Raw genomic sequence first — 12,237 nt, 5'->3', positions numbered from 1 at the left:
TCTAAATGGTTTCTCTCCCAGTTACTGCACCACTTCTGCGTCTTTTCTTAAACGTCTTCGTACAAGTGTCAGTTTTCCAGAAGGACAATAGAAGACCTCACAGTGCTAGGAATACAATGGCATGACTTCTAGAAAACAATTTTCAGATCTTAGACTTGTAGACTATGTCAAGATCTTACCGTATCAAGCTTTTACTTCAGACCTGAGTTCGATTGATTAACTGTGGAACCAAGTCTCCAATGGCAGCAATAGAAAACAATTGCCATCAGCCAATCTTTGCCAGCTGTTTGTAGAAATACAAGAAGGGTGGTGTAATAGTCCACAGTCCATTCAGAGGTTGCTCAGTCCTTTGTGTCACTGCTGCTGAGGAGGTCTTACCCAATGCTAAACTTGTAATACTTTGATTTTCATTTGGAATCTCATTCTTGAGATTCTTTTAATTGTACTTTTGATATTAATCTGCTGTAAAGACAGTACATTTTTAAAATAGTTGATAAAATCCATTTGATGTAAGGTTTTTTCTTTTGTGCCTCAGTTGTATATAAATACACACTTTCTTGTGCCTCCTTTTGAGAAAATAGGTGGTTTTGTGTGGGAACACAATCGTTGAGAGAAAGGCAGTTGACATTTATTAAGTCATGGACTCAAGAAAACAACTGCCATAGTAGAAATGCACGTGGCCCCACACAAATAATAAGCAGTATCAGTACAGATCAGTATTATATGAACTTTTTGGGCCCATATTGTTCAGTGGTCTAATCCATAGTAAATGGACACATTGGTTGTCTGCTACAGGGATAATCACACATGTTGTCTTGTTTGTTTGAGCTTTTTCCCAGTTTCAATAAGATAATAATAAACTGAATTCTCATTCAGTTAAAAAAATATTATCTTAAAATGTAAACAACAGTTTGAAATTTCCTGAAAATAAACTGCCAGGTATGATATACTGTACAAATATAAAGTATGTTTATTACCAAATATTAGATTAATAAAACAGTTGTCAAAATGCTAAGTCATGTGACAAGAAATGTAGCTTAATAACAGCAATAGCCTGTCTGTTGCCAGCAGCTGTATCATCCTGCAGCTCACAACTGGCCGCCCACTGAAGCTAAGTAGATGTGAGCCTGGTCAGTATCTGGATGGGAGGCCTCCTGGGAAAGCTAAGATTGCTGCTAGAAGAGGAGTTAGAGGGGCCAGCAGGGGGCGCTCACCCTGCGGTCTGTGTGTGGGTTCTAATGCCCCAGTGTAGTGATGGGGACACTACACTGTAAAAAGGCGCCATCCTTTGGATGAGACATAAAACCGAGGTCCTGACTTTCTGTGGTCATTAAATATCCCAGGTTGTTTCTTGAAAAGAGTAGGGGTGTAACCCCGGCGTCCTGGCCAAATTTCCCATTGGCCCTTACCAATCATGGCCTCCTAATAATCCTGATCTATGAAATGGCTTCATTCCGTCTCATCATCCAGGTGGGGCTGCACACTGGTGGTAGTGAAGGGGAGTCCCCATTACCTGTAAAGTGCTTTTAAGTGGAGTGTCCAGAAAAACATTATATAAATGTAAGCAATTTATTTCATTTATTTAATCTCCAGGTGATAACAGTACATGGATGCTCACCTATCCCTTGCATGAATTCTGAATCTGCACTGCCGAAGGATGAGAATCTCCAGATAGAACAAAATCTAAAAAGAGACTGGTCAAATATAACCAGCTTCAATCAGCTGAGTATGTATTAAATGTGAAGTGATGTTTACTGGGATGATAGTACACCAGAATTTAGGAATTGTATGAAATTAATTTTGGAAGTACTGTATATATGTATAAAAAATGTGTAGCTAACCTAAATTCATAATATAGCTTGTATGTGTAAGTATGTGTAATCAAAATGGGGTGAACTAGGCAGTTTGTCTTGAATTATTAATTTATATGAAAATGTATTCACCTTCATAAGAGCAAATGCAAAAGAAACTGTTTCCTGCAGTGATTTAATTGCATACTTCTCTCATGAGGATACCATCTTGCTCAGCTCTTAGGTTTATCCTAGTACATTTATTTTAGAAAAGGTCTGTGAACCACAACTCTCACTCATTTTGGCTTCTTAAATATGTCTCCTTGGAGTTTCTTTTGAAACAATGTTGAAATGAATTCCACGGGAGGTCTATCGCTTGCATGGTAACAATCTTGGATTGTGGTTTGCATTTTGTGATGTACAAATTGTCTACTTTTATTGAATACTTCTTTTTCTGGAGTTATTTTGGCTACATGGTATTTTATATCTTTCCATTGAGTGATAACTCACTTCATGTACAGTCCTTTTTAGGCATTTAAAAGTGTAATCAACTGAGTTCTCAGTATAGGAACAACTGGACTCTTTAAACTACTGTTCTGTCAGGTTTTCACATTCTGATATTGTCATGTACAGTGAGTTAAGCCTTTTGACAGAGAGATTTTTATGCACTACATTACAAGAGATCATTGTTTTTACATAGGTTAAATGAAGTAATTACTCACTAAAGAAATTGCCTTCTTGTCAATTATTTTGGGTACCTTTTTTAGGTTTTGACCAAATGAGTTTTGTGGCGCACAGGCTTCGGCATCATGAAAGCCCGTCAAACTTAGTGCAGTCCATCGAACACTCAGGATTTCATTATCAGGTAAATTTTACAAAAGTTTCCAAAGTCACATGTGCATGGAAAATGTCCTCTTCAAATGTTTTTTTTTAACCTTTTTGTATCTATAATCAAAACCTATTGAAAAACAAGATTCTGAAGTAATAGCTGTTGAAAATATAGTCTTTAGATGACAAAGTTGATAAAAATGAATACAGTATATTGTTTTCATGTCCAGGAGCAGACCAGTACCTCTGCTTGGAACAGCAGGAAAAAAACTCCGAGCCGTAGACCTTCGTATGTATTGTCTTTCTGTATGTTTCTTATAATTAGCTCTGTATGCTCTTGATAGGAAGAGATGCAAGTACTGTACTACTGCTACCTGGGTTTGATTCTAAAGTGGGGTGAATTCTCCCCAGATTTTTTTATTCTGTCATTAATGTTGGTTGTTTGTTGAAAGTTTTAATAATGATCTACAGTAAACCAAAGTACAGGCATACTTATTTTACTTTCAAGTTTCAAGTTAAATATTTTTTGTTAATGCTTGTGAAACAGATGAGTATCAATATAGCTTATACAATTCTATTAATTTGATCAATTCTACTAGATTTCAGTACATTCTGTCAATGACCTGACCTACTGAATTAAGGATTCAGTTTTTATAAGGATAAATAAAGAATGTTGTTTTCATTATGAAAAGAGGAATTCAACCAGTACATGACCATGTGTCTGGGGATATGCAATTTGATTTAAGTTAAATTTTTAGCACATAGTACAGTATGTGCACTTTTAACAATAGTTAACCAAGAGGTGAAATCTCTGTGGTTATAAATACATTGAGTTTATTAAGTAGACAGTGTCTAATATGGGTGTCTCTTAGTATTGTTAAAAATATTATGCCAGCTTGTAAAAACACTACGACCACAGATCAGTGCTCTCATGCTACATTCTCAAACTAGTCAGAAAATACACGAATGGGATACTATAAAGAGTACAACACAACATACAATACTGTAAGGTAACCTTTCTCAGCAAAAATAAGGTGATTTACACTGTACAGAATAGATTAATACAGCAATATCACTCATACAATCTTCATTCAATAATTAATAATTGTATTATTATAAGTTTCAAGTGAACTTTATTAACTTCATATAAGTAAAACTATTTTCTTTGTTTATATAATGCAATTGTTACAGTAGCATTTAATGGTCTTTATCTCTGCTTAGGATTTACTAAAAATTGTTTTTTGTCAATTCATTAATAATTAAAGCTTAAGGAAGTGTACCTTCCCCAAAATAAAGCAATGATTAGATTATGTATACTGACTGACAATACTTAACTGAATATTTGTGTTTTTACTTAGGGAGCAGATTTTTGGTGTCACAGATGGTGAGTTCAATGTAACTTTTTTTCTCCTATTATTTTCTTCCTATTATGCCAACTCTTCTTTTTATCAGTATATTCGATAAATGCCAGTTGTGAGTATTATACAATAATTTAAAGAAAATCTGCTTTACAGGTGTAAGTAATCAAAGTATTAAATAAAGAGGAATCCTTCTAACCTCCAAGATGCTTGGTGACAAAATAAATGTTAGAATTCTTCAAGCCTTTAATTCTACTACAGAGTGGCTCAGCCATTACAGACGTTTGGTTTGTTGGATAATAATAATAATAATAATAATAATAATAATAATAATAATAATAATAATAATAATAATATAATTATTGTTTTACAACAGAGAAAACATGTGTAATGGCTGAGCCACTCTGTAATATAATAATTATCATCATTGTCATCATTACCATCATCATTTTTTGTGTGTTTCAGCAAAGAGCACCTCATTCAAAACCTCTGAAGACCTAAATCATCATTATTCAGGTAAAGTAATAAGGACCTAGAATACCTGTGGAACCACAATATTCCACAGCACTGTTTACAGAATTATACTGCATCAGCTGTGAACTTTATCAGTGCAGTGCGGACACAATACTGGGATTCTCAAAAACATGTTATTGAAAAAAATCCACCTAATGTTTTCATTGGTCAGTTTACTTCTGTTATATAAATATTAATGCCCACATTTATAACAGTTTGTAACTTCTGAAAAACCTGCAAAATATTTTTATTTAGTTTAGTAAATAAAAAATAAATCAAATGTAATTTTAATACATTTAAATTTAAAAAGTAATTTTTATTTATTTGTTAATAGGCATTTAAGGTTGAACTGTATGTGATTTTACCTTTAAACATGTAGACAGTGTGTGGCTAAAGCAGACAAATCCACTCTAATATGATGTGAATATCATTATTATATTTCCTAATATTAAATTAATAATATTTTATAATAATGGAATACCGTCTTTCGTAGCAAAATAGTAAGTTTAAAGTTTAATAATGTATATTACTTCCATTTATTAAATGATTCATATGCACAAACAATATTTATTTTTATTTAACAGCAAAATACAGATGTTCAGTAAAGCTAGAGATTTTTCCATTTTACAGTTTAGTGCCCTACTTGAGCACTTTGTAAAATGTGTTCTTCCTTTAAAAAAGGATATTCTTCTCGTTTTAGCTGTTGAGAGAAACAATTTGATGAGACTTGCACAAACAATACCATTTACTCCAGTTTCTATCATTGGTGAGTAAAAAGTCCTCTGCTGTTTAATCTGACAATTTTATGCTTGTGCACATTGTCCATACTTTGAACTGTAATCATGTGGTATTCCAGTTTTAGTAAGGACTGGACTGTATTTACAACTGACCTGTGACTAGAGGCCACTGAGGCCTCTAATAGTTATAAAAAATACTTATTTCAGATGGATTTGGAAATTATTAGCTAATAAACAAGGTAACTGATTAGAATGATTTTCTAGAATGATTAGAAAATAACAGTCTAGGTTTGATTCAGATATAAATCGTGAGAATGGTGTTGGTTGGTGTGGGGTTTTTAGAGAGCTAACTTGTGTGTATCCAGGGTGTGCTGAAGGAAAGTCTTGCACTGTCATTCTTTGCACCATTGTCAGTTTTGATGTGTTCAGGCCTCACGGTTCACCTCTTTTAGAGGGAGGCCTGTCACAGCCAACTTGCAAGACACAAGCCTGAGTAAAATAATTTCTCTGTGCATTTGTTTGTCATAATAGCACGTTAAGTATTATGACGGAAGATTAATTTGCTAACAAACCTTTCCATCTTTCAAAGGCATCTTTTCAAAGGTAATGCAACCTCTGATTTATGAACAAATTTCTCCATTTTCCATAGCTGGCGAGGAAGTGACTATATACAGACTGGAAGAGAGCTCACCGACCAGTCTGAGCAACAGTGTATCCTTCTGGTCTAAGCAAGGCCTGGTTGCTATGATTGAGCCCTTGATTTGTAAGCAGATGGATAGTGGCCTGCGCAGGGCCATGAAAGTGGTCTGCACTTGGGCAGAGGGTGACGTGCTGAAGCCAGGTGCTGTTTATATTGTGAAATCTTTCAGTCCAGAGTTGGTCAGGACATGGAAGAAAATATACCAAGACAGCACTGTCCTTCATCTGTGTCTGAGGGTAAGAACTTGGTTTACTAATATACTAGTCAAGCATTAATCTAACAAAAAAAGTATTGTTAGACTTTCTGATTACTTCATGCAGACAAGAGTTTTTTGCTAAAATACCGCTGAAGAAAAGAATCTCCCATTCCTGTGGATTTCTGAATTATTTATGTATGTTAAGATCCTCATTATCTCATGTCAGTGAAATGGCTTTTATGGCAGAAGCTAAGACACAAGTTCTTGGAATGCTGAGCAAACGTTTATAAAGATCTAGAGATACTGTAGATAATGTGCAGGAGAGGATACATTTACTACAGAATAAAAATGTAATCCACACAAAATTCTGAGTGAAAAGAGCTCCTGTTAATGTGTTTAATCTTTTACGCAATAAGCTTTTCATTATATAAATGACCACTGCACAAAGCGTTAACATTAAATAATCTTTTCATTACTCCTTTCTTAGGAAATCCAGCAGCAACGGGCTGCTCAAAAACTCATGTACATATTCAACCAAATGAAACCCCATACCATCCCTTACTCCCCAAGGTAAGACATTTAATTCCACAGGTTTATGTAATCATTTGAGACAATCTTGGTGGTTGACATTGGTACATCTATCCTGCATGCCTGACTCACTACATAATTAGCTTTTAGAAGCTTAGAAGTTTAGAACCACAAAACAGATCAGTGCATAATACACACAGTGTGAAACTAGCTCACCAGTACACAGTTAATGGCAAGAGCTTCTGTTTCATAGGGTTTTGGATGTATGTCTGCTCTACTGCCATTCCACTGAAGAATGGCTAACCATTGAGAAAAACTTGAATGGTGACTTCAAAAAGTACAACAGTACCAACGGAGAAGAGGTCACTCCTATGAGTTTTCTGGAAGAAACTATTTTGGCTTTCTCTCATTGGACGTATGAATATTCTAGAGGAGAGCTTATAGTTCTTGATCTACAAGGTTAGATTCTGTATCTACTATGTTTATTTATTATTTATGTTTAGTTTTCCGAAATGCCATTCCAAAGCTATTTCTATAATTGAATAAACATCTAAGTTAACAAGATGCCTCCAATCAATCAAACATTTTATATTGCACCTTCACAAATTGCTTTCAGGTAAAAATTAAAACACTTCAAAATGCGTTTTTATAAATGTAGAAAAGCTGAAGCAGTATATTTTTTGGAAAACCAGAAGACTAGGTCTGATTATTTTATCCTGTCTTTTTCAGTTTAATTAATTTTGCTCACTTTGTTGTTTGTATTTCAGTAACCAATTTATTTTTGCTTGCCTTTGTGAATCACTGAGTACAGTTTTTATTGTACTGCTTCATATCCCATTGCATAAAACTAAGAAAATCTCTCTTCTCTAGGTGCTGGTGAAAACTTAACAGACCCTTCAGTGATCAAAGCAGAAGACAAAGAGTAAGTGTGGACTCTTGAACCCCTTGGCTGTTCTTGATGGCTTCTTGTATAGGAAATGTAAGGCTTTACACAGGTGATCCTTATGATATACTGTATACCATGCCAATCCCCGGATGGTGATTAACCACTGTAAGCAAAAGCCACCCTCATACTGGGACACTGAATAAAAACTGCATGGCTAAAAGTTAACAATAAAATATTAAATATTTAATTATAAAAATGTTTGTTGTACATATATTTTTACTATACAAATTTCATAAAGGGTACATCTAAATAAAAGGCTACATTTATTTGCACATTACTATTACATTTCTGCTTTTTATTGAACTTGGACATCATTCATTCTGATATTTTTAAGATTAGTAATATCTTTAATTACATTTTTAACACAAGGTAATAATTGTCCTTGATTTTGCTTTGGTTTGGTCAAAGGAATAGCAGATTGATAGAATTCTTAAATTATATCCACATTGAGGAGAAGCTCATTAGTGTCAGATATATATATATACTGTACTGTATATATATACTGTATAAATAGTTTAACCAATCATATTTCCATAGGGAACAAGACATGATATTTGGTCCTGCTAACCTTGGAGATGGGACAATCCAAAATTTCATTGAAAAACATCAGTGCAACAGATGCTGCAAACAACTCAAGCTTCCAGGTGAGGTGGAGATTCTGTTGTGTCTCTCTAGTTCAGAAGTGACTCAGTAGTTTAGCACAGCACTGTTTATGCTCTCCCAAGGATCACAATATAATGTGTTTTTAAATTGCAAACAGCTTGTGATAATCTATTACAACTGGTTCTTATCTGGATTCGGAAAGTGCTTATATTTATTTTCTACTTATGAAACCGTGAATGTCCAGAAATGTTTTAGTGCATGATGGTCTATTTTGCTCTGCAGTCAAAACATCTGTAATAGAAAATCAGTGAAAGAAAAAAAGAAAAAAAACAGTGGAAAATGTGAAAGGCTGAGGTTTGGAAGAGCACCTCTTCAGTTTTCACTGTTACTGATGTAACACTTAGGCAGAACATGACAGCAAGATGCACCCACTCTTAAACAAATAAACAAGGCAAAGCATGTACTGATCTGCATTACCTGGATCAGTGTGATAAGATGCAACCAGCAACAGATAGTTAATACCTGATCTGGTAAAACTGAAACGCAAAGTTCCAAAGCATAGGCAACAGAGACACTATCCAGCAGTATTCAGTCACCTCCACTGGTGCTCTTTAAATGCAATGAAGGTTTTTGCCAACCATGAAAAGAGGCAGCTTTCAAAGAAAGAGGAGAAATTAATGAACCACAAAAAGCATTTATTAAAGAGAAAAATTAATACATCTCAAAGATAACACAAAAACAGATGTGTGGGGGCTGGCTTTCCTTTGTGCCACTGCAGTATAAAAAAAGAAGCTTTGATTACATATTAATTATCGTGAACATGAAACCTTTGGTATGTGTATGCATTGGGAACATTTGCTTAGGAAAAACAAACAAATGTTACCCAGACAGATTTTGCTATTTAACGAGTGCTTTGTTTTGGACAAACAAACAAAAAATGAAAATGCATTATTCAAGTGAAGTCAGCCTATACAATGGATTTCAGTTTCAGAAAATTATTTTAATAAAGGTTATTATCTTTACATCTGTATGATTTTCGCTGATTTTTGTTTTTTAGATTTGAGAAAAAATACTTTGACTCCGGGAAAAATCAACCCTGCCTTTGAAGATGATTGCTCAGATATTGTTACACGACTTTGAAAAGAGCTTTGAGCATTAAACTGACATTGCCAAGGAGATGCAGTGTAAAATAGATTGAACACATGGATGGTTTTGGTTTATTGTTTTACTCTGCTATCATAATAAATCTTTATAAAGAACATACAAATGAATACTCATTTTGTTTCATATTATTATAGCGAAACAATTCTATGAACATCAGGTTATAAACAAGAGAAGACCATTTGGCCCCTCTAGCCTGTTTGGTAGCTAGTAGTGAATTGCTCCAAGGATCTCATCCAGTTGTTTCTTGAAAGAAGCCAAAGTATTGGCTTCAATAACATGACTCCATACAGGTAGCTTGCTTCATATTCCCATAACCCTTTATGTAAATAAGTGTCTCTTGGTCTCAGTTTTAAGGGCATAGTTTTTATTTGTGTCCTCTTGTTTGTGTTTCATTGATCATACTGGAGATATCTGCCAGGTTTACTTTGTCTGTGTCTTTGGGGATTTTGAACACTTCTATATTAATTAAAGCCCCCCCCCCCCACGGGGACAATCCACTATAACTCAGTACTTTTAAATCTATGAGTTCTCTGTATAGAAAGTTCTGATCCTCTATGTCAATATCAACGCTTTCCATGTCTTACCACAACCCAAATTTGGTTGCATCACTTTTTCAGTCATTCCATTACACTATGAGCATCATTTTACAGTGTGCTTTTGTCTCCCATCTCTTCAATTCAGAATCCATACAACTGAAGTCTCCAGGTATTCAAACCATAGCACTGATTAATGTTTTCAGTTACAGAAATGTTGGACATTGGCTTTGGTTACAGTCCAAGCAACTACACCAAAACCTCTTTATTTGACATCCATATTTCCATTCTCTGTACTCTTACAGTAGGTCACTTTCTGGAAACATGGTTTTCCAAAGCATCACACCCTGCACTCTGCATTCTCTTAGGTCAGCATGGAGTTCTCCCATAACAATGCGAACTGTAAAACGGTGCTTTATTTTAACCCATCAACTTTTCTTCTCCATACTGTATAAAGCTCACTATGACCACTGAATTTCTTCACTTGCTGCATCGGCTTGCTAGGAAGCAGCTATGATTCCTCTCTGGTAGATTGACTCCAGAAGCACTATTTTTTCATTTCATTTGGTTTCCTGCAGTGTGCCAAATTCAGTGCTGCTAGACATGCTGTCATTCTCAGCTTTATCACATTTTTCAGATGTAATTTACTACCTTTAAACAAGGAAGACCGATCAGTTCAGTCAAGTCTTTCTCTTTCATTATTACAAACTCAATTCTGTCATCAGCCCTTAAGGAGATAAGAACTAAATTAACCACAAACAATACAAGAAATGCTAAGTACACTTTCCACCCGAGCAAGAAGAATATTATTGTTCACAATATTGGATGTGGCACTGAGCTCGATTAGAATTAAGATAAAGAGAGATGCCCTGAGTATGAAGCCATTATTATAATAAGTATGTTTTACTGCTATGAAGCAGTTTAATGCCTTAAGAGGTTCCAAACTTTTGACAGGAGTTATTTAATTGTTGTGCTGCAACAGATTCGAGAATTGAAATTATTTATATTACTAAATAAAATAATGATGAAACCAAGTTTTATAATTGATGTTTAATAGGTTTTTATAATTGATGAAACATATTTTATTTTGGTTGATTAAAAATATTTTTAATAATCAAATATTTGATTAAAGTAATGTTTAATTTTTTTTTTTTTAATTCTTAAATAATTTAGCCTGTTCTGTAATTTTATTCCTTTGGACGTCTGTTTCTCTGCCTTCCTTTATTCTACTTGGTGGGGCTAAGTAGGAAGAAAGTTACAGTAGCAATGTACTTCAGAGCAAAAACTGTATTCTTCCATTCTGTATCAGTGGGACTGTCCTTCTAGGCCAGGCCAACCCTTCTACGTCTGTTTCCTGAGAAAGGAAATCTGCTTCCAGACATGAGGTGCTATCTGTGTGGAGCTTGTATGTTCTTCCCGTGTTCACCTGGGTTTCCTTCAGGTACTCTGGTTTCCTCCCACAGTCCAAAGACATACTGGTAGGTTAATTCTCTTCTTGGAAAATTGTCCCTGGTGTGTCTGTATGTGCATGTCTGTCTTTGACATGAACTGCCATACAGGGTGTAACCCACCTTTCACCCATTGCTTGCCAAAATAGGCACCAGTTCTCCCATGAAAACTGTATTGGATGAAACAGGAAATCAGTGGTTGGAAGCTTCCTTCGACTGTGCCAATGGCGATGATGTGATGTCTGATCCCACAGTGATTCTTTAGTCTATAGAAGCTTATTTTCTATTTCTGTATTATATTACTTCACTCTGCATATTATATCACTTTCATTTTATATAACATCACTGGAAAATCAAAGATAGCACAATGCCATTTAAGAATTTCTCTCCTACTTGTTGGTTATCATATGTGCTTTAAAATGTCTGTGATAAAATGCGTTTATACCCCCACCCCAGTATTTAGATGTAGAAAAGGACATTGATAGGTTGTAATTTTGATAGTTCCATTTTTTTAAAATTTGGATTAAATATTAAATTATACAGTATGCACGGTTTATTGCCTCAGATAGCACTGGGGCCCTGAGTTTGATTTCTGGGGAGCTATATACAAGGAGTTTGTATGTTCTCCCCATGTCCTAATGGGTTTCTTCCAGGTACTCCAGTTTCCTCCCACAGTCCAAAGACATACTTGTAGGGCAGAGCTGTGGCTCTGTGGCTAAGGATGTAGGATGTGCGCCTGTGACTGGAAGGTTGCCAGTTCAAATCCCGCGACTGGCAGAGGAATCCTACTCTGTTGGGCTCCTGAGCAAGGCCCTTAACCCCAGCTGCTCCAGGGGCGCTGTACAATGGCAGACCCTGCGCTCTGACCCCAAGCTTCTCTCCCTGTCTGTGTC

General features: G+C 35.2%; 1 protein-coding gene across 2 annotated transcripts in view; it reads left to right on the top strand.

Moving 5' to 3' along the window:
• trpm6 (transient receptor potential cation channel, subfamily M, member 6) overlaps positions 1 to 9,466 on the top strand; it is a 42,661-nt gene extending 33,195 nt beyond the window's left edge. For both annotated transcript variants that reach the window (XM_088630124.1, XM_088630123.1), the window contains exons 30-41: positions 1,594 to 1,726; positions 2,558 to 2,655; positions 2,849 to 2,907; positions 3,977 to 4,002; positions 4,442 to 4,492; positions 5,190 to 5,255; positions 5,876 to 6,162; positions 6,610 to 6,692; positions 6,904 to 7,109; positions 7,521 to 7,572; positions 8,134 to 8,240; positions 9,257 to 9,466. In XM_088630124.1, the coding sequence (XP_088486250.1) occupies positions 1,594 to 1,726; positions 2,558 to 2,655; positions 2,849 to 2,907; positions 3,977 to 4,002; positions 4,442 to 4,492; positions 5,190 to 5,255; positions 5,876 to 6,162; positions 6,610 to 6,692; positions 6,904 to 7,109; positions 7,521 to 7,572; positions 8,134 to 8,240; positions 9,257 to 9,339 (1,251 nt within the window). In that variant the 3' untranslated portion in view covers positions 9,340 to 9,466. The remainder of the gene's footprint in view (positions 1 to 1,593; positions 1,727 to 2,557; positions 2,656 to 2,848; positions 2,908 to 3,976; positions 4,003 to 4,441; positions 4,493 to 5,189; positions 5,256 to 5,875; positions 6,163 to 6,609; positions 6,693 to 6,903; positions 7,110 to 7,520; positions 7,573 to 8,133; positions 8,241 to 9,256) is intronic.
• The last annotated feature ends 2,771 nt before the right edge of the window (positions 9,467 to 12,237 follow it).

The sequence above is a fragment of the Lepisosteus platostomus genome, chromosome 4 (assembly GCF_059453375.1).
Source record: "Lepisosteus platostomus isolate fLepPlt1 chromosome 4, fLepPlt1.hap1, whole genome shotgun sequence".
In the NCBI taxonomy this organism is placed as follows: Eukaryota; Metazoa; Chordata; class Actinopteri; order Semionotiformes; family Lepisosteidae; genus Lepisosteus; species Lepisosteus platostomus.
This window is presented reverse-complemented; position numbering and strand designations above follow the sequence as displayed.